Raw genomic sequence first — 23,632 nt, 5'->3', positions numbered from 1 at the left:
AAACCGATACCTAGTCGCCTACCATGGCTACCACATCGCACATGTTTATGTACTCCCTGACGATCCAGCCCCCAACTGCCATCACACAGGCTATTTTGGGCCAATTTGCAGGTACCAGGGACCAGCAGATTGTCACCGCGTCAGGCTCGAAATTGACCATCCATCGGCCTGACCCGGCACAGGGCAAGATCACACCACTCTTCTCTCAGGATGTTTTCGGCATCATTCGCTCCCTCGCAGCTTTCCGCGTAGCTGGAAGCAGTAAAGGTACGTCGCTTTTTTTTTCTACACCCCCTCGTCTGCCCCTTTACGAGTACAACTTAGTGATTCTCCAAGCTTCCCGGGCAGCACGGTCCTCTTACGAACTGACCCTTTGAAGGAGGGTTCGGACCTGCCCTGGACAGCGACGTTGATACTCGCAATACTTTATTATCAACGGACTGTGCTGAGTGATTCCAATAGATTACATCATCATCGGCTCCGACTCGGGTCGCATCACGATCGTTGAATATGTTCCATCCCAGAACCGCTTCAATCGCATCCATATGGAGACATTTGGAAAGTCTGGAGTTCGCCGCGTCGTGCCGGGTCAATACCTCGCGGTAGATCCAAAGGGGCGTGCGTGTCTGATTGCTTCTGTGGAAAAGAACAAGCTGGTCTATGTTCTCAATCGCAACTCGCAGGCAGAACTTACCATTTCCTCACCACTGGAAGCCCACAAGCCCCAGACCTTGGTATTCGCCATGATCTGCTTGGACGTTGGTTATGACAACCCCGTTTTCGCTGCTCTCGAGGTGGACTACTCGGAAGCTGACCAGGATCCCACCGGTCAAGCGTATGAAGAAATCGAGAAGGTCTTGGTGTACTACGAGCTTGATCTCGGTTTGAACCACGTTGTCCGCAAGTGGTCTGACCCTGTCGACCGCACAGCATCCATGCTCTTCCAGGTACCCGGAGGAGATGATGGTCCCAGTGGTGTCTTGGTATGCGCGGAGGATAACATTACCTACCGCCACTCTAACCAAGGTGCGTTCCGTGTGCCTATCCCGCGACGCAGCGGGGCCACCGAAAATCCTGAGCGCAAGCGGTCGATTGTCTCGGGAGTCATGCACAAAATGAGAGGTGCTTTCTTCTTCCTTCTCCAAACAGAGGATGGTGACCTGTTCAAGTTGAACCTGGAAATGGTCGAAGACAAGCAGGGCAAACCCACCGGAGAAGTGAAGCGACTGACGATCAAATACTTTGATACGATTCCTGTATCAACGAACCTGCTGATCCTGAAGAGCGGTTTCCTCTATGCTGCCAGCGAATCTGGAAATCACAATTTCTACCAATTCGAAAAGCTTGGTGACGATCCCAGCGAGGCCTTCTTCTCCAGCGATTCATTCTCGGCTGATCCTTCTGTGCCTTTAACGCCGACCTACTTCCATCCTCGAGGCGCTGAAAATGTCAACCTCATGGAAAGCATGAACTCTTTGAGCCCTCTGATTGACAGCAAGATCCTCAATCTGAGTGAGGATGACGCACCTCAAATCTACACAATCTGTGGCTCCGGGGCTCGAAGCACATTCCGGACTCTAAAGCACGGGCTTGAAGTCTCGGAGATCGTGGAGTCGGACCTTCAACAGGTGCCTTCGGCTGTATGGACAACCAAATTGACGCGAGACGATGAGTTTCACACATACATCATTCTCTCTTTTGCAAATGGTACTTTAGTCCTGAGCATCGGCGAAATTGTCGAAGAAGTTTCAGACACAGGATTCCTTTCTTCGGCTCCAACTCTGGCAGTGCAGCAACTTGGTGAGGATTCTTTGGTCCAAGTTCACCCTCGTGGCATTCGTCATATCCTTGCAGATCAGCGAGTCAATGAATGGCCCGCTCCACAGCATCGGTCTATTGTTGCAGCAGCCACGAATGAACGTCAAGTTGCAGTCGCACTCAGCTCTGGTGAAATTGTCTACTTTGAAATGGACGCAGATGGGACACTAGCGGAGTATGACGAGCGACGACAGATGTCTGGTACCGTCACCTCCTTGAGCATGGGAGAGGTTCCCGAGGGCCGCATGCGAAGCTCGTTCCTGGCTGTTGGATGTGATGACTCTACCGTCCGCATCCTCAGCTTGGATCCAGACTCAACTCTCGAGAACAAATCAGTTCAAGCATTGACATCTGCACCATCTGCCCTCCAAATTATGGCCATGGCCGACTCGAGCTCGGGAGGCACCACTCTTTATCTCCACATCGGTCTTTACTCTGGTGTCTACCTCCGTACTGTGTTGGACGAGGTGACTGGTGAGCTTTCGGACACTCGAACTCGCTTCATTGGTGCCAAGCCTGTGAAACTATCCCAGGTGTCGGTCAAGGGCCAAACCGCTGTTCTCGCGCTCAGCACCCGTCCCTGGCTGGGATACTCTGACGTCCAAACCAAGAGCTTCATGCTCACACCCCTGGACTACGTCGGACTAGAATGGGGATGGAATTTCTCCAGTGAGCAGTGTGTGGAGGGCATGATCGGCATTCAAGGCCGCAGTCTACGGTATGTGATTCATCCCATCTTCAAATTTCCTCGAACCACCCCCCAATCATATGATGAGAAAACCAATCCGAACTTTTATGTGGATGAAACTATTAAAATTTCCAATTGTTCCTGCTGAGATCAACCACTTGTTATACCACGTTGAGACTGCCAATCATTCTGGACTGGTACTAACTGAAAATAGGATCTTCACTGTTGAAAAATTGGACAACAACATGCTCCAAGAGTCCATCCCTCTCTCTTACACTCCTCGACGTTTTGTGAAGCATCCCGACCAACCCCTCTTCTACGTCATTGAATCTGACAACAATGTCCTATCTCCTGCCACCCGGCAGCGACTGATTGACGATTCTCAAGCTCAGAATGGCGAGGCTACAGACCTCGACCTCCCCCCCCGCAGACTTTGGATATCCCCGAGCCACTGGCCACTGGGCCTCATGTATCCAGGTTGTGGACCCAATCGCCACCAAATCCGTGATCTTCAATCTTGATCTTGAGGATAATGAGGCAGCAGTCAGCCTTGCCGCGGTATCTTTCTCCAGTCAAGATGATGAAACTTTCTTGGTTGTGGGAACCGCCAAGGACATGACCGTCAGCCCTCCCTCGTCCTCTTGTGGTTTCATCCATATCTATCGGTTCCAGGAAGATGGTCGTGAGTTGGAGTTCATTCACAAGACCCAAGTTGATGAGCCTCCTCTCGCTCTTCTTGGCTTCCAAGGCCGCCTCCTGGCAGGCATCGGCCCCATTCTTCGTGTGTACGACCTTGGCATGAAGCAACTATTACGGAAATGTCAAGCACCGGTGGTCCCTAAGACCATCGTGGGCCTACAGACTCAAGGTAGTCGAATCATTGTTAGCGACGTCCGCGAGAGTGTCACCTACGTTGTCTACAAGTACCAGGACAATGTCTTGATTCCGTTCGCGGATGATTCCATCGCACGTTGGACATCGAGCACAACTATGGTTGATTACGAGACGACTGCTGGTGGTGACAAGTTCGGAAACCTGTGGCTGGTCCGTTGCCCTAGTAAGGTCTCTGAACAGGCCGACGAGGATGGATCTGGGGCGCACCTCATCCATGAAAAGGGTTATCTCCATGGGACCCCGCACCGCCTCGAATTGATGGTTCATTTCTACGCCCAGGATATTCCCACTAGTCTGCACAAGACTCAATTAGTCGCTGGAGGCCGCGACATTGTGGTCTGGACTGGCTTCCAAGGCACAATTGGAATGTTTGTTCCTTTTGCCAGCCGTGAGGATGTCGACTTCTTCCAGCTTTTGGAGACACAGCTTGCTTCCCAGCAACCCCCTCTGGCTGGACGAGACCATTTGATGTACCGCGGTTACTATGCCCCTGTGAAGGGTGTCATTGATGGAGATCTTTGCGAAATGTATCTCCTGCTGCCTAATGATACGAAGTTGATGATTGCGGGCGAACTCGATCGATCCGTTCGCGAGATCGAGCGCAAGATTTCGGTAAGTCTGCAGATGTTCACCAGTGTGTGGTTTTCAATCCACTAACATCTCCCAGGATATGCGAACAAGGGTGGCGTATTGATTTCTGATTGGTTGCGGCGTCCGCTGGCGTTCCTTGCTGTCCTGTATACGGGCTTCAGATACCTACCTCTTTGTTAATGGATGACGATTGTGCGGCTTTGAACCGCGACTAATTTTTGATCGAAGCTGATTGCCTCGACAAAGCACTACATAACCCTCCCGTTTCCTCTGGCTATCTTCGGCCGCGTAGACCCTTCCATGATGTCTCTTGCCTCGCTCGGTCTGCCGTTCCCCCTCGGCTAATCTTGAGCTGGATGCAGCCGGTCACTCTTAGTGCTGGCTTGTACGAGACAAGAAGAAGCGTGAAAACGCGTCGACGCTTTTTGAGTACGATTTGATCCGCAATGCACCACGGGTCTCAGTCGTAATTTATCAGTCGGGACAACCTTGTAAATCTTTTATAGATATTCTATGACTGAATGAAAACAAATCTATTCCAAATATTTCTGTTAGACTGTTCATATTTCCATTAATGTCTAGAGGAATCCGATGTTCTTTTCGATGTCTTTGGGTTCTTCCCTTATTGGTGTACAACATAACTACCTAGGTAGTATAGACTATACGGAAACGTAAATTCTCCTATGGATCTTTTAACATGTGACAATAGTCAACTACATGTTTGTCCTTGATCAATAATCTGATCCATGTCAAGGGAGAACTTGATATTTTTACATGTCATTTGATATATATATATATGGCTGCAAATGGAAGATGAAAAGCACAACTTTTCCTATAACCAGGATCACCTGACGATCGATCGGTCTGCCGACGGCAATTTCTACTTTGGACACCGAAATCGAATTGCGCCATCTAGGATTCCTTCTTTCGGTTTACTCCGACACTCCGACACTCCGGCACAGAAGTAAATGGCGACAGCTCGGCATATCAAAATTTCTCTCGGTTATGGCCGGAAATCTCTGGGGCCGAAACTAGCGGTCCCATTTCTTTTCCGCGGGAAAATCCATGTCCATACATGTGATGTTGAAAACCTGAAGGTCCTCAAATATGACCAAAGAGTGTTACAAACGCAGAATGAGAGTCAACGGGATATTGCTTTGAAATCGACGTCGGTCATGCCCAGGTGATGAACAGAGTTCCACGACACAGCACGATGATTGGCCACTTTTACGAGCGCGGCAGAAGCTCGGGCTCTCTGGGGAGGGAATGTGGACGGGTGGAGTTCAAAGGGCGTGCATGTCGTAGTAAGGCGCGATCCACTTCTCCCCTTTGACCCACGGAGTTTGTCTTTCGAAGTTGACTGCTTGAGTTTGAGAATGTGCAGGTCTGAAGAACTGGAAGACTTGGGAAAGAAGAAAAGTGCATCACTAGAGACAGGCCCTTTAAAGCCGTTTGCGAATCCATCAACTGAATATCATGTGCGACCTTGAACTGAACTGGTCTGTTTTTTATGCACTTTGGCCAAGCGGAATGTCAATCCAAGGGCGTGCATGATCAGAACGGATCCTCGCGTCCGACCAATCACTCTCTCATATCCGATGACTCTCTGGCTCGGCTTTTCCCTATACTGTACTGTATACGGTTGCTCAGTGTCTAGATTTAGGGACATGTGGATGATGATGATCATGGTCGAAGTGTAATATAGATGCGCCTTTACATGACAAGGCTGTGAGTCACTCGTTGATTTCTAAGAACCTTGATATCCGATGAGGCAATCTGAAACCTTGTTCACATTGCTTGTTAGGGTTCCTCCACACTTGGTGTTGTGACTCCATTGCGGTTGTCAACGGCTCCACCGTTTACTATTTTCCTTTTTTTTTTTCCCTTTAAGAACAATCTGATCTGGTCCCTATTCTACCTTCTTCCTTTTTGATATTCCATCTTCTCCTAATTTTTCGTTGTCGGCTGCCATACTGTTCCTGCGATTCTCTGTAGGACGGGCCTTTATATTGTCTTTGCTTTCCCTGTGGAACAATGTCGACGGCAACTTCAATCATCAGCTCTGGCTCAGACAAGCTAGATGCTTGGACCCGACGATCACAGCCGAAGATCGAGATACATCTTGCAGGACAAACGCCAGGACATGTCAACTCTTATACCACAGGAGAGAGTATTGATGGCAGCATAACTGTCACCGTTGACCATGAGACACGATTTGATGAAATTGAGATTGCTTTTGAAGGTATTTCCCATTCAAAGTCGGCCTATAGACAATGCTAATTTCTTAAAAAAGGTGTATCTCGAACTACTGTAGAACGGGCATCATGCCCCGGCCGTACAGGATCACAACAAATGTTCCTCAAGCTGCGCCAGCCTATTGACGAGATGGAATATCCGACCCCTCGAGTGCTAGAGAGTGGCCGATCATATGAATACCCCTTCACATTCGTCGTCCCGGACTGCCTACTACCCCAGGTCTGCACCCACGCCAAGAAGAATGCTCACATTCAACGATCCCACACTATGCTTCCGCCAACATTGGGTGATCCCATCCTTGCCAGCAATGGCAAGACATTACTAGATGACATGGCACCTAGCATGTCCCAGATTGCCTACACGGTTCGAGCATCTGTTCTTCAGAAACAACTCACCGGCCATGGAGTCGTGGCTATCGCCGCTATTGCTAAGAAAGTCCGGATTATCCCAACTGTCGAAGAAGAACCCCCTGTTGAAATTTCCGGGAGCCCATCTCTCTGCACGCGCAAAGAGAAGAGTGTTAAGCGCGGAACTCTACGAGGCAAATTAGGACGGATCGTTGCTTCATCATCCCAGCCCAAACCCATTCAATTACTTCCTCCGGCCGGCGAGCCAACTGATACTGTGAGCACTGTGGCTACAGTGAACCTGCGATTTGATCCAGTCGGCGACGAGCAGCCTCCCCCCACTTGGAACAATGACCAGCAAACTGCGCGCCAACACATTCTTCAGTGCGGCCCCATGGGAGGACTTCCCTTCCACGACAGGCATGCCCTTTGCCCATATTGGATGCGGCCTCTACACAGAAAACGTACCTCTAATGACCATGTGTGTCGCATCGGCCCAGTGGACCAAGCAATCGTCAGCCGCCGACTCGATGCGCCGCGACTCCACCGACTCATCATCATCATCATCCGGTTCATCAACTGGGCCATCCTCCGCATTCTCCGGAGACACCTACTACACCGCATCAGTCGTCGTCCCAGTCACGTTGCCCAAGTCGAAAGCCTTCGTCCCGACTTTCCATTCCTGCTTGATGTCTCGCGTGTATGCCCTAGATCTCTGCTTGACATACCACACCCCGGCAGCCAACCTCATGACACCGACAATCTCCTCCGTCTCCCAGTCCAGTTCACGAGCCAAGCAAAGTGTGCGGAACCCATAAAAACCACACTCGGCGTCACTGTCACACAGCAAGAGTTGGAGGAGTTCTTCCACCCACGCAATGTGACTTCTCCCACCGACTTTTCTACCCACACTCGTAGTGATGTGGTTGATGTGGGCCTTGCCCCGCCTGAGTACTCGGAAAGGTTGAGCGCCGTTAGAGCCAGCCGTTGAGTTATACGAGATGTGGATGATTCTCTCATTTGTTAATCGCCAACCAATACCCCTAATTCTGTTGGCCATGAAAAAGTCCTTTTGCACAGCGTTATATGGTTATGACTTTGTTTGCATTTTTGTTTCGAATATACCCGACTGTTCACATAAACCCCATTTTTCTTATGTCGATTATACGCATCTTAGATTCGTCCTTTTCTCTTGCTTTAATTCATTTGTTTCACACATACACGGTTGATAGACCTAGTCTTGATTCTTGTATACGGGATTGCTAATAATCCCCTTTGTATGTTAACTCATTGTCCTTGACAACAATGAATCCTCTCAAGTCCGGGACCTCCACCAATTCCAAGAGCATGATTTTGAGAGTAAAACAGGAAGAGGTCTTAGCTTTAACATCACAGAGGTGTTTGAATCCCAGCTTCAAAGCATAAATGAACTATTTGAGGACAGCTTTCAGCTACCTCGACAAGCAGAAGGGACGTCTATTGAGCCAGCAGAGCGCAATTCTTTGTTCTCAATTCCCCGGATGCTATGGTTTAGGCCCAAGTCTCGTTTTAATTGCTAAGCAGGTCCTTGCTTTGAATGGAGGGTAACCTGAGTGCCATATGATCCGGAACACTTGACCAATTATCGAAAATGGAAATAGAACCGAGGAGGAATACCGTATTACACAAGTCAGTGGATTTTAGAAAATACTACGCCATATTCTCCCGCATATTCCACGTTGCACTGCTTCTAAGGTACAAAGTAAGGACCGAAGTAAAACCCCCCGAGAGATAACCGGTTCATTCTAGTATATTTGAATCTTCAATCTTTAACATTCAAAATAACCCGGCATATTCAAACCAGACTCTCAATTAAGTTTACCTACTACCGTCTGCGATTTCAAGATGCCTGTCAAGATGTTAGTCTTTCTTTACCGCAACCCTCGCCTATCACCGGAAGAATTCAAGAAGTACTACGAGGCACACGTCAAACTTGTCAAGAAGCTAGCTGGCGGGGATTTCCCTCTTTCTCATCATCGGAACTATATCGCCCGCACTACCGCTGAAATCCCCCCCGGATGACTCCACCGCACGCAACGCCTTCACCCCGGCCACTATACTGCGCGGGCGACAGCCAGACTTCGACTTTGACGCCTACGCCGAACTTACTTTCGCGGATCAGGCTGCCTACCAGGCATTCGCAGCCAAGATATATGCCCCGGATGCCGCCGCCCAGATAACTGCTGACGAGGATAAATTTCTCGATCGGTTGAAGCAAGGAGTTGTCTTGGTTGGGGAGGTGAGAGTTACTGTGAGATGAGGTACTTTGACTGGAGCTCGTCGGAGCTGTTGGAGCCTCATCGGACTTGTTGCGATGCATGTTGGGAATCCGGTGTGATCGTGAGGCATACATTTGGATGTAGTATCTTTTGATTTGGGGGATATTCTCCCAAGAATCTAGCACATGCTCAATGATACTCTGGTATTCAAGTCTGGTTCAATGCTTAATACCACTAGTAATCGATGATCTATACTCGGTCACATATGAACAATCCCAAAATGGCAAAAGGACCAGATGTAAAACCAAGCTACGTGAGGAACTTCCTCTTCGTCTGATCTTGGTCCGATCATGAGATCGTATGCTCAGTGGCTTAACTCTTGAACTTATCCTCGGTATATTCCAGTAAGGCACATGCTCCACCTGGGCAGTCGCATGGCCTAAGTGTTACATTGGCGTCAGGGACCGTTCCTGCAGCCCGGTCGACCCGGCACATTAATTAATATATGTCAGACTGCATATCCTTCGACCCTAAATCATAACCTTAAACGCTATAAACCGGTTTATTTGCTTGATACCATCCCTTAGTTACATTCATTAATATGGGTTTTACTGTAGGACTCGTATCCAGGACGAGGGGAGGATGCTGCAACGCCCAAAGATGGAGCTCCTTATTGCGAACTATTCAAAATGTCCCGGGCAAATTCCTCCATACTGACTGTGCATGAGTAATGGATTTCATATGACAATGTCACCCATCCGCACGAGTCTTCCTGGCTGATTACCCGGGGAATCTTTAGCCCCCACGAGGACAGATAGTCGCATTGTCACAAAAGGATCAACCCGCAATTTCAGAATGTTACACTTGGGTGGTATGGCATGCAGTTGGCACATACTACCAAAGACACTCTTAGTACATAGTAGATATCATATTAGGATCTTCACAGTGTGGAGAGGATGACTGTGGCGCTGCTTAACCCGCCGCCATTCTCTATAGGAAACACATAATCCTCATATTCGCCATGTGAAATCGCCGATTTTTAACTTGCTGAATGTGACAATTCGTAGAATTGCATTGATTCCTCCGACATCAATGCTGAAGGGACGTGGTATCAGTCAAGTCACCCTCTAGGTAACAGGGTACCTGTTGCCTATCTATGTTGTAGGCAAACGGACTGAATGGACAATTACTATTCTCCGACAATCTCAATACTCCGCAGAGGGAATCATTTGTTTGCCAACGTCGACTACAAATACTGAGATCATTCCCCTCATCCTCGAACTCAACAACCTTCAACCTTCAACCTCGCAGGCCCGAGACACCAAGAAATCATCTTGACACACTCCTTCATCATGCAGCTTTTTATTCCTTTTCTTCTAGGCCTGAGCTGGCTCGCCAACGCTGCCTACATTCCTGCCTGAGCACCAACAGCACTGAGATTGCATCTCGTGATGTTGGCGGGTACCGCTCGGTGGCATACTATGTGAACTGGGTAAGTTCAGACCATACCCATGGATAATACTTATATACCACGAATGGGCCTACCTACTTAGGTAGGCGGGCATATAAAACGTCATCCAGACATCCAAGGAAGTCACGCTAATCAGACTATCAGGCCATCTACGGTCGTAACTTCCAACCCCAGGACCTTCCCGTCGAGCGACTGACCCATGTGCTCTACGCATTTGCCAACATCCGCGCCGGCACAGGCGAGGTTTACCTGTCGGACACCTGGGCTGACACTGACAAGCATTACCCCACTGATTCCTGGAATGATTCTGGAAACAATGTCTATGGCTGTGTCAAGCAGCTATTCCTACTCAAGAAGAACAACAAGAACCTCAAGGTGCTTCTGTCGATTGGAGGCTGGACCTATTCCCCCAGCTTTGTCTCTGCTTTTGACACTGAGGGTGGACGGCAGAAGTTCGCTGATTCTGCCGTTGACCTGCTGAAGAACCTTGGCTTCGACGGTATTGATGTTGACTATGAGGTAAGTCTTCAACAGTTTCAAGATTGCGATCTGCTAGTTGCTGATTCTTACGAATACTATAGTACCCTGCTACTGACGACCAGGCGGACAAGTTTGTCGATGCACTCCGACGACTTCGTGAGGTACGTGGTCGTCTATGAATATCCATGAGGTCTGGCTAATTAAATCCAGGCTTTGGATTCCTACAGCTCGGCCAACGCCGGAGGCTATCATTTCCTGCTTACTGCCGCATCCCCCGCTGGTAAGGCTTGTATTCATTGTTGGAATATTCGTCCGCTGACAAAGTCCCAGGCCCAGCCAAATACCGCCAGGAACGTCTGAAGGAGATGGACCAGTATCTCGATTTCTGGAACCTCATGGCTTACGACTACTGCGGTAGCTGGGACACAGTTGCCGGCCACAATGCCAACCTCCACGCGTCCACCGACAGCCCATCCAGCACCCCATTTAACACGGACCAAGCAGTCGACTACTACACCTCGGAAGGTGTAGCCGCCAACAAGATCGTGCTGGGCATGCCACTGTACGGCCGAGCCTTTACCAGCACTGACGGCCCCGGAAAGCCCTACAATGGTGTTGGAGAAGGCACATGGGAGAACGGCGTGTGGGACTACAAGGGCCTTCCACTGACCGATTGCACGGTGACAGTCTTGGATCAAGTAGGTGCAAGCTACTGCTACAACCAAGGAAGCCGACTGTTTATCAGCTACGACACACCCGATATTGCACACATGAAGGCGCAGTACATCCAGTCCCGCGGCCTGGGCGGTGGAATGTGGTGGGAGAGCAGCTCTGACAAGACTGGCGGGGACAGTCTGATTACAACTGTATGTTATGTTCAGGCTTTAATATATGGGTTATACTTTACTGACACACACACAGGTTGTTGATACCCTTGGAGGTGTCGGCGCTTTGGAGCAGAGCAGCAACCAGCTGCAGTACCCTGACTCCAAGTACATTAACTTGAAGAACGGCTTCCCTTAGATTGTCCTTTATTTGGCTGTCAATATTGCAAAATTGGAAATATCTCGCTGACATATGGATTCGAACATTTATGGCTGTTATGTGATGCGGGCATATCCCGATCAGCCTTGATGGGTGATGGGATGTGCGCCGCTTGCTTTTGCATCTATGTACACTGGAAAAATCAAAAAATACGATTAAGATCGAACGTCGGTTGAATTGCATGTATAGCCCAGATATAGTCCATAGAAAGTCGCAATTAGGAACGTAGAATAGTAAAATCATATACGGAAGACCAAAATCCACAAATATCGTGGCGTAGAAACCAATCATCCCAAGATTGATCCAGGTCCGCAAAATTATTCAAGACTTGTTCTCTTGAGGCTCTCCTGCGTGAGTAACATCGCTGATAGACCCAACAGATGGCGAGCTACTTTCTCCTTTGCCATCATTGCTTCGAGTACCCTCGACAATCTTATGACCTCTCAGCCCCCGATAAACATCGCGAATCTGCGCAAGACCACCATCGAAGATCGGATAGAAGATGGCAACCAGCATACTGAGCCAGAGCCAGATGATAGCGACAACGACCCAGGCAATATAGAACTAAAAGGGCAGTCAGTCAACCAAGAACACCGAAAGTTCCAAGCCCAAGTGCTAACACATACCTTCTTCCCAAAGATATAACCAGATCCATACATAGGCAACGGCCAGATAACCCAATGACCCAAGAAGGTCGCCACAGCCCAAAAAGTCGCGATGCGACCCCACCGTTTCAGCTCTTTCTGATCCCCGGCGCCCCTGCCTCCGTCCTCAACACTACCATCATCTCCACGCGAAGAAGCCTGGTGATGATACGCAGTCGTCAAATCACTATCCAATTTCTCAAGCGACAGCTTGACCTTCTTGAAGTCATCCCAGTCATAATTCTGCGGCCGGACAAGCGTTATCAAAACCGAGTACACAATGGGTGACAGACAAGAAGCGACTGTCCCGTATACACAAGGGAGGACTTCACCCGTCGACGCTACGGAAACTTCACCACCGAAATGCGATGCAGTCCCGAGCCATACAGCCATACCTGTAGCAAGACCAAGGACCGGAGAGAGGATTGCGGCAGCTTTACTTTGGCGACGCCAGAGGATTGTAAAGATCATTGGGAAGATCCCGGGGCATGTGACCACGCCTACGGAGAAGAGGATTGTTAGTTCGAGATAGAAAGTAAGTTGAAGAAGACGTACCAAGCATATACAGAGTCCAGCCTAGATTGATACCCACGTAATGCAGCATGGTACTAAAGGCAGCAGAGAAAACAGCGAAGAAAATCACACCGAAGTGGCTCGCGCGGATGAGATCGCGGTCTGTGGCTTTCTTCTTGAAGTACTCGCGGTATACATCGAAACTGAGGATCGAGCTGACGGCGATGACCTGCGCGGAGAGAGTCGATGTACACGCCATGAAGGTTATTAGTAGGACTGCTGCTGCGCCCCCTTTACCGGCGATAGTGATTGCCGCGTAGGGGAGGACGAGACCATTGCTGACTTCTGTAGTTGTCATTCTCTGATTTGATGTGTTAGTGGCATTTGTGGGATTTGGTGAAGTACAGTGCTTACCCTTGGGAATGTGGGGAAGGTTGGAGTGTTCTCAAGTCCTAGGGCAACGGAGCTCATTACGGTTCCCAGGCCCCATGGGATGGAGAAGTAGGCGATGCCTCCGATTGTATAGCCAGGTACTACTGCTGCTGGGGAGGCCGAGAAGGCTTTTATAAAGTAGCTTGTGTCCATCTATAGGGGGTTAGAATGGGATAGTGGTGGGATATATGGTGTTCTGCTTACAATAACCAAACCGAAGTTTCCAAGAGTGTGAAGGATTCCGAAAAGAATTGCCTGGAATATTGTTAGTTGGATAGGCCAGTAGAACCGGTACATTTCTTTTAATCTCACACTCTTCGATGTCATTGTCAAATATGTCCCATCTTGATTACCAGAGACCGGGTGTCTTTGCGCCGCTGCTTGAACGAGCTCAAACAGTTCACCCACGGAGCCAATCTGGTCAGTTGAGAAAGCTTTGACGGAGAAATAGCATGCAATGATCATAATTATAGCGGTGTGAAAATAATCGGTGAGGAATCTGCATAGCACAGTTAGCTGTTTGGACTTGGAGGTTGAAGGAAGAATACTTACGTTGCTTTGATGCCACCAACAAATGTGTAGAGCGTCACTCCGACCGGCAACAGGAATGTTGCAGCAATAATATGCATCCCAGTGCTGAGTTCGTTAGCTAGAGAATCCCTAAAGACTGAGAGAACCTTACACAGCAGTGATTACTGCAGCGGCACCGAGAAGCATATTGGCGCAGGCGAAGATATTGTTCACCAGACAGAGTATCATGAACACAATGTGTGCCACATGTCCTATACCACGAAATGGAATCAGAAAATGACCAGACCAGAGACGAAAGAGAACTTACCATATCGAATCCGAACAACCTCCAGCGACGTATGCGCTTCCGGGATCTTTCGCTTGCAGGATATTCCCAAAAGCGCAAAGAACACAATCATCGGACTACAGCCAGCTGCAAACCAGAATGGACCGGCTACACCATAGTCGTAGCCGACAAAAGATGAGCCGAGCAAAGCGGTTGACCAAAGCCAAGACTGAAAGAGTTATTTATCAGTTTACCAGGTATCAAGCGGTTGAGTGAGAGGAACTGACCGATATAACAGCTGAAGCAGTCAGGCCTGTGCGAACAGTTCGATTTGCTGTCATGAACCTGTTTTTCGGATTAGTATTGGAGGAATATTTGTAGAAATATTTGAATACATTTCAGTCTTTTCGTTGTCCTCCCCAGTGGTTTTCTTCAAGACTTTCGTGATAAGCATCATCACTGTTCGGTGTTGATTAGAATATTTAAAGAATATACTGAAGTACCAAGTACCCACCCAGAGCAATAATCACACCGATAACAACAACGACAACATAGCCAACCGCCTGTGATAGAGGTGGCTGGACAGTCGAAATGCCATCGCGGGCATGTAAGCTCGACATTGTGTAAGTCTAAGAGCTTAATCAAAAGAGAGTAATGGAGAAGAAATGTGCTATTTCAACCTATCAATAGGGCGTAGGGTTGAGTATGTACGGAACAAAGAGAGAAGTATAATAGCCCCAGCAGTGATACCGAGTACATGGAACGGGGACTATGTATGCTTAAATGATGTTTCATTTGACTAATTAACGTACCAAGTCCCTGGACAGGGATGAGATCCAAGGCACATGTCTGTGGAATAAATTGATATAGCGGTCCACAATTACTTGATTTGTGCTTGCGATGAGGTGCTTTTTCACGAGATTGGCGCGGCCGAAGGATTGTTTAGGTTGAAGATATACTGGCCGGGATAATACTTCCTACATCGCAAGCATGGGCTATTTTTAATTATTAGTTAAATGAGAGCATAGATTGGAATGGACCTGTCCTCTTGTGTAGGTATATTTATAGTCGGAGGGGAGCGAAGATATTCAAGTTCAACCATCGCAGAATCTAAACAAAGTAAATATTGACAATCCAAGTGATCTAATTCCTTAAAATTGAGTAAATCACAAACTTTCGTCTTCTCCCAATGCCCAATAGCGAGAATGCGAATTCGTAAGAATATGGTCCGGAGGAACGGGGGGAGCCTCCGCGTAATCACATCACTTCACCAAGATTGTATATCAATGTATTATTATATCTCTCGGGCGAGAGCAAGATATACCAGGAATTAGTCTGCATGCCGAGTATAATTGCTTTTTGGCGAATTAAAATGGCCATTCGCGATATTCGGCACGCCATCGCGGCCCACTGTGATGCTATACCAACCAAGTGCAGAGTGACGCACGCGGGGTTCTGTTTTTGGATTTGGATAATTTGGATAATTTGGATAATTTGGATAATTGGATATAAAGAAATACGGCCCCTCGTTTCTGGGGAAGGATAGTATTGTTTCATTACTTCGAGCTTGCAATCCTAAAATGTCTACAACTCAAGCATCAGATGCGACTAAGCCTCGCAAGTCGCTCATCCTCAATGCCTTTGTGGAAATGTGTACGTGGAAGGCCATTTAACATCTGAAACCCCCAATCTCTAACAATCATTACAGGCAGCGGCCATCAATCGCCAGGACTATGGCGCCACCCCGAAGATGAGTCGCATCGATTCAATGATGTCGACCACTGGGTCGAGCTGGCACAATTACTCGAGTCGGCCAAGTTCCATGGCATTTTTATCGCAGATGTTCTCGGTAAGTAGACCGAGTGTGGTTGCATTCCAGGGAAGAAGTCTGACAAGAAACCTCGCTCTAGGAGGATACGACGTCTACAAAGGACCCAGAAACCTCGATCCCGCAGTTGTCTCCGGTGCTCAGTGGCCAGTGAACGAGCCATTGGCAGTTGTCCCCGCGATGGCGGCAGCTACGAAGAATATTGGATTTGGAGTGACGGTCACAACAAGCTACGAGCAGCCATATCATCTTGCGAGGCGACTATCTACGGTCGATCATCTTACCAAAGGACGGTATGTGAATCCAGTAACGGTTGGGAGAACAAGTCGCTGATTAATGTCGCCTGATAGCCTGGGGTGGAATGTGAGTAGCACACTCACCTCGAAGAAGAGGATCATAGAAAAGAAATACATACTGACAGTATTCTCAGGTCGTCACAGGCTACCTTGATTCCGCCGCCCGCAATATGGGCCAAGCCGAGCAGCTACATGTAAAGCCTCACCTTCCACACCTATATGCCTATAGCCCACTAACAAAAACATAGCACGACGACCGCTACCTCCTTGCCGAAGAATACATCAAAGTAACCTACAAGCTGTGGGAGTCCTCCTGGCGCCAAGACGCCGTAACCCTCGACCGTGAGCGCGGCATCTACACCGACCCAGCAGGCGTGCGACAAATCAACCACGTCGGCAAATACTTCAACGTTCCCGGGCCTCATCTCTGCCAACCCAGCCCACAGCGCACACCGGTCATCCTCCAAGCGGGCACCTCAAAAGCAGGCAAAACCTTCGCCGCGCAACATGCGGAGGCTATCTTCGTGGCGGGTCACAGCCCGGCCGTGGTAGCGAAGAACGTGAAGGAGATTCGGGAGCTTGCGCAGAGCGAGTACGGGCGTGATCCGCAGAGTATTAAGTTCCTCGCACTTCTTTGCCCTATTCTCGGCAAGACTGAGGAAGAGGCTGTCGAGAAGTTCAAGTATTTCCGCAGTCTGGGGTCCATTGATGGAGCGCTTGCGCTGTTTGGTGGGTGGACGGGTATTGATTTGGATAAGTATGGAGATGATGAGGAACTGCGACATGTTGAGAGTAATGCTATTCGGTATGTGACAATGCTTCCCTTCTTTTTTTCTGAGCATGACTGACTCGCATTTCTGTATAGTTCTGCTGTCGAGGGCTGGTCAAAGGCAACCCCCGAAGTGGCTAAATGGACAAAGGCCACTGTCGGTCAACACATCACCGTCGGAGGGCTGGGTGCCACTCCTGTCGGTACAGCTGCTCAGGTTGCCGATAACATGGAGCGATGGGTACAAGAAGCCGACGTGGATGGGTTTAACCTGGTAAGTTGTATTTCCTGACATATGCAACTGTATCTGGAGCCGTTTGATAACATTATTCGCAGGCATACGCAATCAAGCCGGGCTCTTTCAAGGATATCATTGATCTCCTTATTCCCGAGCTCCGCAAGCGAGGCCTGTTCTGGGATGACTATGCTGTGCCCAAGGGAACCTACCGTGAGAACTTATATACACAGCCCGGCCAGTCCGGACCACGTGCAGACCACCCTGCCTCCAAGTACAGGTGGAATGCTGGTGTGGATGCTGCAGAGGCCGTCATTCCGGATAACTGAATGCTACACTTGCATCAATTGTAGAATTTTGAAATGCAATGACATTCAACAAATAATTAGAACAATCAATTTTTAGACAGACTATCCGTAGACTACCTGTAAGGCCTGCACAGGACCTGTTCTATGGACGCCAAGAAAATGCAAATTTTGTACACAATCATAAACCAAAGCTCTAAGTCAACATATCATCGAGACGCTCACCAAGCACCTTCTCAATCTGCTTAACCCATTTGCGGACTTCTCTCTCAACACTCTCATCTTCATCTTCCATGAGCTCACTGATGTAAGGCAGCATCTCCGGTAGAAGTGCCAGCCACTCCTCACCAAGCTGCTCCGTAAGAGCCTGTTCGGTCTTGAGCGCTGCGAGACGGGTGTGGGGGCTGTCGCCACCAGCGGACCGGGCATTCGGCGCAGAGGAGGGGCGGAGGTATTTCATCAGGGCGGAGTTCAGCTCCTTGTGGTTATCGGTAGAGTCGGCGGCGATGGCCAGTTCCGTGATCGTGGGCACGACGTCGGCAATGACCATGTTCGAGGTGGTCGTGCTGGTTGCATGGCCCAGTTGGGCGATCAGGGGACCGGAAATGCTGGCGAGGTGGGAGGGACTCTGCCAGAATTCTGCAGTAGACGTTAGTGGCTGTAATCAGCTATGTGGGCATAGAGAGGAAACGTACCATCCTGGTCATGCTCGAAGGACTTGCGGAGCATACGAAGGGCAGCCAACCACAGGGACTTCTGGGCCTTGGAGGGACTCGACGTGTTCAGGACACTGACAACGTTCTCCAACACATAGCTGGAGTACCCGGTGACAATTGACTGAGGAAGTATTAGTGATGAAGATCAATGTAAAAATAATTGTGAGGAAACATACCTGGAGAGTACCAAAGAAGACTTCGAGGAACTTGTAGAAAGTCGTGAGGCGTGAAACCCGAGCCTGTTCATCCTTGGAGGAGCCAGTAGTGGCCCACTCAACGAACTTAAGGAATATGGGCCGGAACGTGCTGTCGTTCAGCTTGTAGATCATCTTGATCGTAACGTCGTTAAGCGCCACTTCAGCCTCGTCAATAGCAGTCGATTCGAAGATAGCCTTGTCGCCAAGAGCAATCTGTTCACGGCGCAGATCGAACGCCTTGAAGAGAATCTTCGTAAGCACACCAATGTTCTTAGCAATAGTCGACTTGGGGTGCTTGTCAACAGCGATTGTGACAACTTCCAAGATTTCATTCACAGCAATTGGACCAGCCTGGACGGCGTGTTGCCAGTTGCGATCAACGGCGCCGAGAGTTGCGCCCACATCCACCTTGCGGGCCATCAACCGCAGGCACTCCTGGCGGCTTTCATCACTGCTCTCCTCGATGTCCGCGTTAGCGGACTTGAAGGACAGGAGCAGCATCTTGTCCAGATGGCCAGCTGAGATCATGAATGGCAGGTGAACGAAGAGGGCAGAGAAGAGGGTGAACACGGCGTCGTGGAGTCGCGAGTTCTCCTCGCCTGAAACCAGACTCAACTCGAGCAGTTCCAATGAACGCTTGAGTGTGTCCGGAAGGGCAGGAATCATGGCTTGACCCAGCACCTCGGCCATAGAGGCCAAGCACAGGACACCCATGTAACGGATGCGGTCATCCGATTGGCCGAGGCAAGATTCACTGGCAACCACTCTGGCCGCAGCAATGACCTTGGACGGGTCCTTACGGCCGTACTTGTCGGTGATGCGGTCAATGCACGAAACAGCAGCATGCTTGAGCAAAATGTCCGGGGACGACTCGACAATGCCGACCAGGGTGGGCAGGAAGTCGAGAACACGGATCTGCGACAGGTTGTCGCGCTCGGGGTTCTGGCGGAGGCGGGTTTCGAGCAAACGAAGTACCTTGCGTCGGAGTTCGTCATTAGGACCCTGGAGAAGAACCTCAATGGTATCGAGGAAGTCAACCAGAGACAGGGTGCTGAACAGAGAGCCGAGGACTTCACCACAAGCCTGATTAACGGGCTTCATACTCTGCACAGCCTCGCCGATGCTCAGAACCTGCGTTAGGACTCGGGAGAAGCAAGCGCGGGACTGGTCAGCAACCTGGTCGTCCGACTCGAAGGCTGTCTCAAGCTTAGACTTGAGAGAAGAGTGCTTGAACAAGTGAGCAAGATCACGCAGGAGGTCGACGCAGATGCTCTGGGCGTCGCGTCCATCGTCGCTACCAATTCCAAGAAGGACCTGCGAGATACCTGGCTTGGGCTTGAGAGAATCGCTGACCAAGTTCAAGTACTTGCTGTAGGTGGTAAGCTCCACGACTGGTGTAGTATCCGAAACCAAACCAGTCATCAGAGTGAGGACATCCTTGTCGGTGGAGTATCGGTTAGCGAGCATTGCCAGGACAGCAAACAAGAACTCTTGCGTTCCAAGCTTGCTGATCAAGGCATGGAAGAGCCTCAGACGGCGATGCGAGGGGATGTGCTCGAAGGCTGCGGTGAAACTGAGCAACAACTCGGACGTTCCAGAGACAACATCCCTCTTCTGGTTACGCAGGGATTGGATGAGGGCAGGGACAACCTGGTCGATAGTTTGGTCAATGACCGAAACGGAGTAGTCATCATCCTTGCGCAGAACGCTGGTGCCCATGAACGTGAAGATCGGCATAACGCTGTGGAGAACCAATTCCGGCGCGATGACGGACAAACTTCCGACGAGAAGAAGAGCCCCGTTCTGAACCTGCGGGCTGTCAGTCGTTCGCACGCAGTCCACCACCAGGTCGGCCCTGATGACGGATGTATCGAACTTCGGCTTAGCAGATCCTTTGGATGTGTTGACGATAGCCAAGAGACTTCCCAAAGTCAAGCTGAGGAGATAACTCATGCCAGACTGGATCTGAGACTTGAAGTGATGAAGAGCAGCGAGAGTCTGGAACAATCCATCTACAAGCTCGGGGTGTGTTTCTGGGGAAGAGCTATCCACAATCTCCAAGATGAAAGTCATCTTGTCCATCAACTTGCTAAGCTCTGCCTCGTCCTTGACGGTCATCGCAACCATGTTGTTCTGGCTAGTACGTCTGCGCTTCGGAGCAGGGCCAACAGACTCAACATCGGTGATGGAGACGGGGATCTTTTGGACAAATTGCTGAAGGGCAACACCGGGGAGCTCGACAGTGCGAAGAACGTCCCGGCAGTTGTTTGCGAGAGAAGCAGTATTGGCCGAACCCGAAAGAGAGATATCGAGCAACTTCTCGGATGCGGCCAACTTGCGGTCTTCGGGGATCTTAGCCCAGATGTGTTTGATCTGGCCAAAGCAAGCCGCAACAAAGGATGGGCGCAAGTTGTCACCAGAGCTGGCATTGGAGAGGAGGACATCAACGGCGTCCTTGTCTTTGGGTGTGACAATAGCAGCGATCAAATTCTCCGTCTCAGATGCCACAATGCGCTCTTTGCCACAAATTTCCTCGACTTCCTTCTCGTTCAAGCGACGCCAATCCTCTAGTACCTGGAGAAGCTCACTCGTCAGGGTTGCCGTAGAGACCTTCTCCACGCTGTTGATCAATCTCAGCAAGCTAGTCTTCGGTGCGAAAACTGGCATATTGACAACATGGGAGCAGATGAAAGCGAACAGGCTAAGACGGAGAGACTTCTTGAGTTCGGTGGCACCCGAAGTTTCGGACAGGACGTTGCCCCGTAGCGTAGCTTCCACTGTTCTGCGAACATGGTTAGAGTCAAGGATAGTCTCCTCCAGCCCTGGAAGCAATGCCCGCTCCAGGACCTTTTGCGCATCCTTAGTGGTGAGCCATGCAACACCAGTGGATTGCTTGCCCTTGCCGTAGATCGTGTCGTGAGCCCATGGCTTCGAGCTGTCACCGCCGTTGTTCCTTTTGTACAAAGATCCGATAATAGCCAAGACGCCAGCGGTCTCACGGCGAATCCGTTCGGGAAGGATCAGAGAGGGCCACAAACAGGAACGGCAGGAGTGCCTGAGGATCAAAGTCTGCAGGTGCCGATGAAAGAACAGATGACACGACGTTCAAAGCCGCAATCTTCGTTCCGATGGGGTAGTGGCCAACAAGGACTCTGATAAAGAATGACAAATATTGAGGGGCCTTGGTCGCCTGGGACTTGCCTAAGATTGGCAAAGTAGTGAAACGCTCCAGATTGTCCTCGGAGTCCACCGCCAAGGCGAAAACGCGTACAAGGTTATCAAATTCGATGATAGACTGTCTGGAGAGGAACGAGTGTGGGAACAAGGGCTCTTTGACCAAAGTCTCCAGAGCTGGAGTAAAGGCGTCCACCTGGGGCTGATCGTCCGCATCTATCATATCCACATCTTCGATGGCCTGTGCCACTACGGGGGCCTCGACAACGGTTTGAAGGTTGTGTTCCAGCGCCGAGATGTTGAACGAGGATCCAGTCAAAGTCTGCTGGAAAATGGGTTGGAGGGTTTCCGACCGGTTGAATCCTTGGACCAATTCAGCGAGCTGGGTCTGGGCATCCAAGGACATTCCTCGGGTCTCATCTGCATTAGAAGCTGCTTCGAGTACCAGGCTCATAGCCTTGGCAATCTCGTTCTCGCCAAGCATCTTGCGCTCAAAGATGGAGGCCAGAATTGCAAGGCGGGCATTGTCTTGCTTGTCAAGATCAGTCAAGCAGCCGGCAATGATCCCAAGTAGCAGATTAGATGTGTGATATTGCGGTGCGATTTCAGAAAGCTGGGCGATAGGATTTTCGAGGCGCACGATACCCTTGAAGACCTTTTTCGGGACCGTAACAGCAGGCTTCTGCTGTGCAAGGACCGAAAGACAAATCAGACCAGATATCTTTGTATCTTCTGTCCAAGAACCCACAACACTCTCCATTAGACCATCGATAACTTCGTTCGATAGGAAGGCCTTCTGTGCCAGGACAACACAGATCATATAGCAGCCAACGATCAATTCGGACACCTTTTTCATTGTGAAAGCGTTACTGAGTACCGGCAAAATCCGCAAAAGGATATCTTCATGCTTTTGCTTCTCGGCCTCTCTTCTTCCTGAGCGAGCACCATCCAACATTGTTGCGACTGCCTCTGTAACAATTCCGGCCCAAAATGCAAGTAGTGCATGGCTTTGGGCTTGTTGCCTACAGACTTTAAGGACATATTCGTTTAATTCGGAAAAGAAAGCCTTGTTCGTCGCTGCGCTGTGAACAAGCGGGTGTCTTGGCGGATTAATGAGACCGTTCTTGTATGGAGCGAGAACTTTGAATGTCGGCGTAAGAGTTGCCGGGAGAATGGATAGAAGGTTCAGAAAGAGTGGTGTCGTGTGATACGGTAAGAACGTCAATAATACGGCTGTCGTGTTGAACTCGTGGATCCTGCCATACAAGTTAGCCACCACGTCTCACAATCTCACGATCTGCGCTCCACCTCGCGGATTTCCTCACCTGAATCTTCTCACAAGCCAGTCCACAGCCTTCACTGCAGGACTCAACTGTAGCCTTCCGCCAACCAGAGCCAGGAAAGCTTCAACCGCAGTATCCAACTCCTTATTCTGAAGTACGTTCATCTGACTGCGGTCCTCCGCTTTGCTCTGCTCACTGAAGATCGTGCGATCAAACTCGGCAAACCGGGGGTCCAACGAGCATAACTCCCGGAACCCATCATAACAAATATCATAGATCGCATCAAAGTCCTGAGTGCCGGCGACCTTTGGGTCGAAAATAAGTGACTGTGAGTGTGAAATCCGTTGCGCCTTGAGGTCAAGCTCATGTGTCGATTTGGCCGCAATTTGCGACAGCTGCGCGGCGAGAGACGAAGCCATTGTGAAGTCTCTTTTGGCGGGCTGTTCCGCGGACTTTTCTTGTTGTTCTGTATTGATGCTCACACAATTGCACAGTGACCCATATCCCTGAGACTTGTGACGGTAGTCTTTTCTTTCTTTGCGAGCCAGGGATAGGCGGTTCAAATTATTTGAGGTAAGTCTTAAGCTTTGTTTGACC

General features: G+C 49.8%; 7 protein-coding genes across 7 annotated transcripts; 5 read left to right on the top strand and 2 right to left on the bottom strand.

Moving 5' to 3' along the window:
- Positions 1-23: 23 nt before the first annotated feature.
- On the top strand, positions 24-4,105 carry N7519_004758 (DDB1/RSE1 family protein; the record flags this gene model as incomplete). The annotated part of the gene is made up of 5 exons (XM_057291534.1): positions 24-267; positions 463-2,536; positions 2,721-2,847; positions 2,894-4,012; positions 4,068-4,105. The coding sequence occupies 5 exons, from the start codon at positions 24-26 to the stop codon at positions 4,092-4,094; spliced, it is 3,591 nt and encodes a 1,196-aa protein (XP_057152736.1). The 3' UTR covers positions 4,095-4,105.
- Positions 4,106-6,025: 1,920 nt separating this feature from the next.
- Positions 6,026-7,585, top strand: N7519_004757 (arrestin (or S-antigen), N-terminal domain protein; the record flags this gene model as incomplete). Its single annotated transcript, XM_057291533.1, has 2 exons — positions 6,026-6,233; positions 6,285-7,585. The coding sequence occupies 2 exons, from the start codon at positions 6,026-6,028 to the stop codon at positions 7,583-7,585; spliced, it is 1,509 nt and encodes a 502-aa protein (XP_057152735.1).
- Positions 7,586-8,478: 893 nt separating this feature from the next.
- Positions 8,479-8,893, top strand: N7519_004756 (EthD domain-containing protein; the record flags this gene model as incomplete). Its single annotated transcript, XM_057291532.1, has 2 exons — positions 8,479-8,559; positions 8,582-8,893. 2 exons carry the CDS (start codon positions 8,479-8,481, stop codon positions 8,891-8,893), a joined length of 393 nt encoding a protein of 130 aa, XP_057152734.1.
- A 1,271-nt stretch (positions 8,894-10,164) lies between these two features.
- On the top strand, positions 10,165-11,826 carry N7519_004755 (glycoside hydrolase family 18 protein; the record flags this gene model as incomplete). Its single annotated transcript, XM_057291531.1, has 6 exons — positions 10,165-10,344; positions 10,468-10,842; positions 10,905-10,964; positions 11,014-11,083; positions 11,134-11,669; positions 11,725-11,826. Coding segments are annotated over 6 exons (1,323 nt in total), but the record flags the coding sequence as incomplete, so codon positions are not given.
- A 342-nt stretch (positions 11,827-12,168) lies between these two features.
- N7519_004754 (sodium:solute symporter family protein) lies at positions 12,169-14,852 on the bottom strand (the record flags this gene model as incomplete). The annotated part of the gene is made up of 12 exons (XM_057291530.1): positions 12,169-12,411; positions 12,474-12,991; positions 13,047-13,365; positions 13,419-13,589; positions 13,641-13,691; positions 13,749-13,935; positions 13,989-14,072; positions 14,119-14,218; positions 14,275-14,461; positions 14,520-14,577; positions 14,628-14,691; positions 14,747-14,852. The coding sequence occupies 12 exons, from the start codon at positions 14,850-14,852 to the stop codon at positions 12,169-12,171; spliced, it is 2,088 nt and encodes a 695-aa protein (XP_057152732.1).
- A 960-nt stretch (positions 14,853-15,812) lies between these two features.
- N7519_004753 (LLM class flavin-dependent oxidoreductase) lies at positions 15,813-17,689 on the top strand (the record flags this gene model as incomplete). Its single annotated transcript, XM_057291529.1, has 8 exons — positions 15,813-15,885; positions 15,941-16,081; positions 16,143-16,353; positions 16,411-16,423; positions 16,491-16,550; positions 16,605-17,161; positions 17,222-17,399; positions 17,462-17,689. 8 exons carry the CDS (start codon positions 15,813-15,815, stop codon positions 17,687-17,689), a joined length of 1,461 nt encoding a protein of 486 aa, XP_057152731.1.
- A 172-nt stretch (positions 17,690-17,861) lies between these two features.
- On the bottom strand, positions 17,862-23,454 carry utp10 (snoRNA-binding rRNA-processing protein UTP10; the record flags this gene model as incomplete). The annotated part of the gene is made up of 5 exons (XM_057291528.1): positions 17,862-18,304; positions 18,361-18,502; positions 18,558-21,531; positions 21,578-23,008; positions 23,078-23,454. The coding sequence occupies 5 exons, from the start codon at positions 23,452-23,454 to the stop codon at positions 17,862-17,864; spliced, it is 5,367 nt and encodes a 1,788-aa protein (XP_057152730.1).
- Between the last annotated feature and the right edge of the window lie 178 nt (positions 23,455-23,632).

Source organism: Penicillium mononematosum (assembly GCF_028829835.1).
Source record: "Penicillium mononematosum strain IBT 11891 chromosome Unknown utg000002l:1.0-8112719.0:1.0-8118358.0, whole genome shotgun sequence".
Classification (NCBI taxonomy): domain Eukaryota; kingdom Fungi; phylum Ascomycota; class Eurotiomycetes; order Eurotiales; family Aspergillaceae; genus Penicillium; species Penicillium mononematosum.
This window is presented reverse-complemented; position numbering and strand designations above follow the sequence as displayed.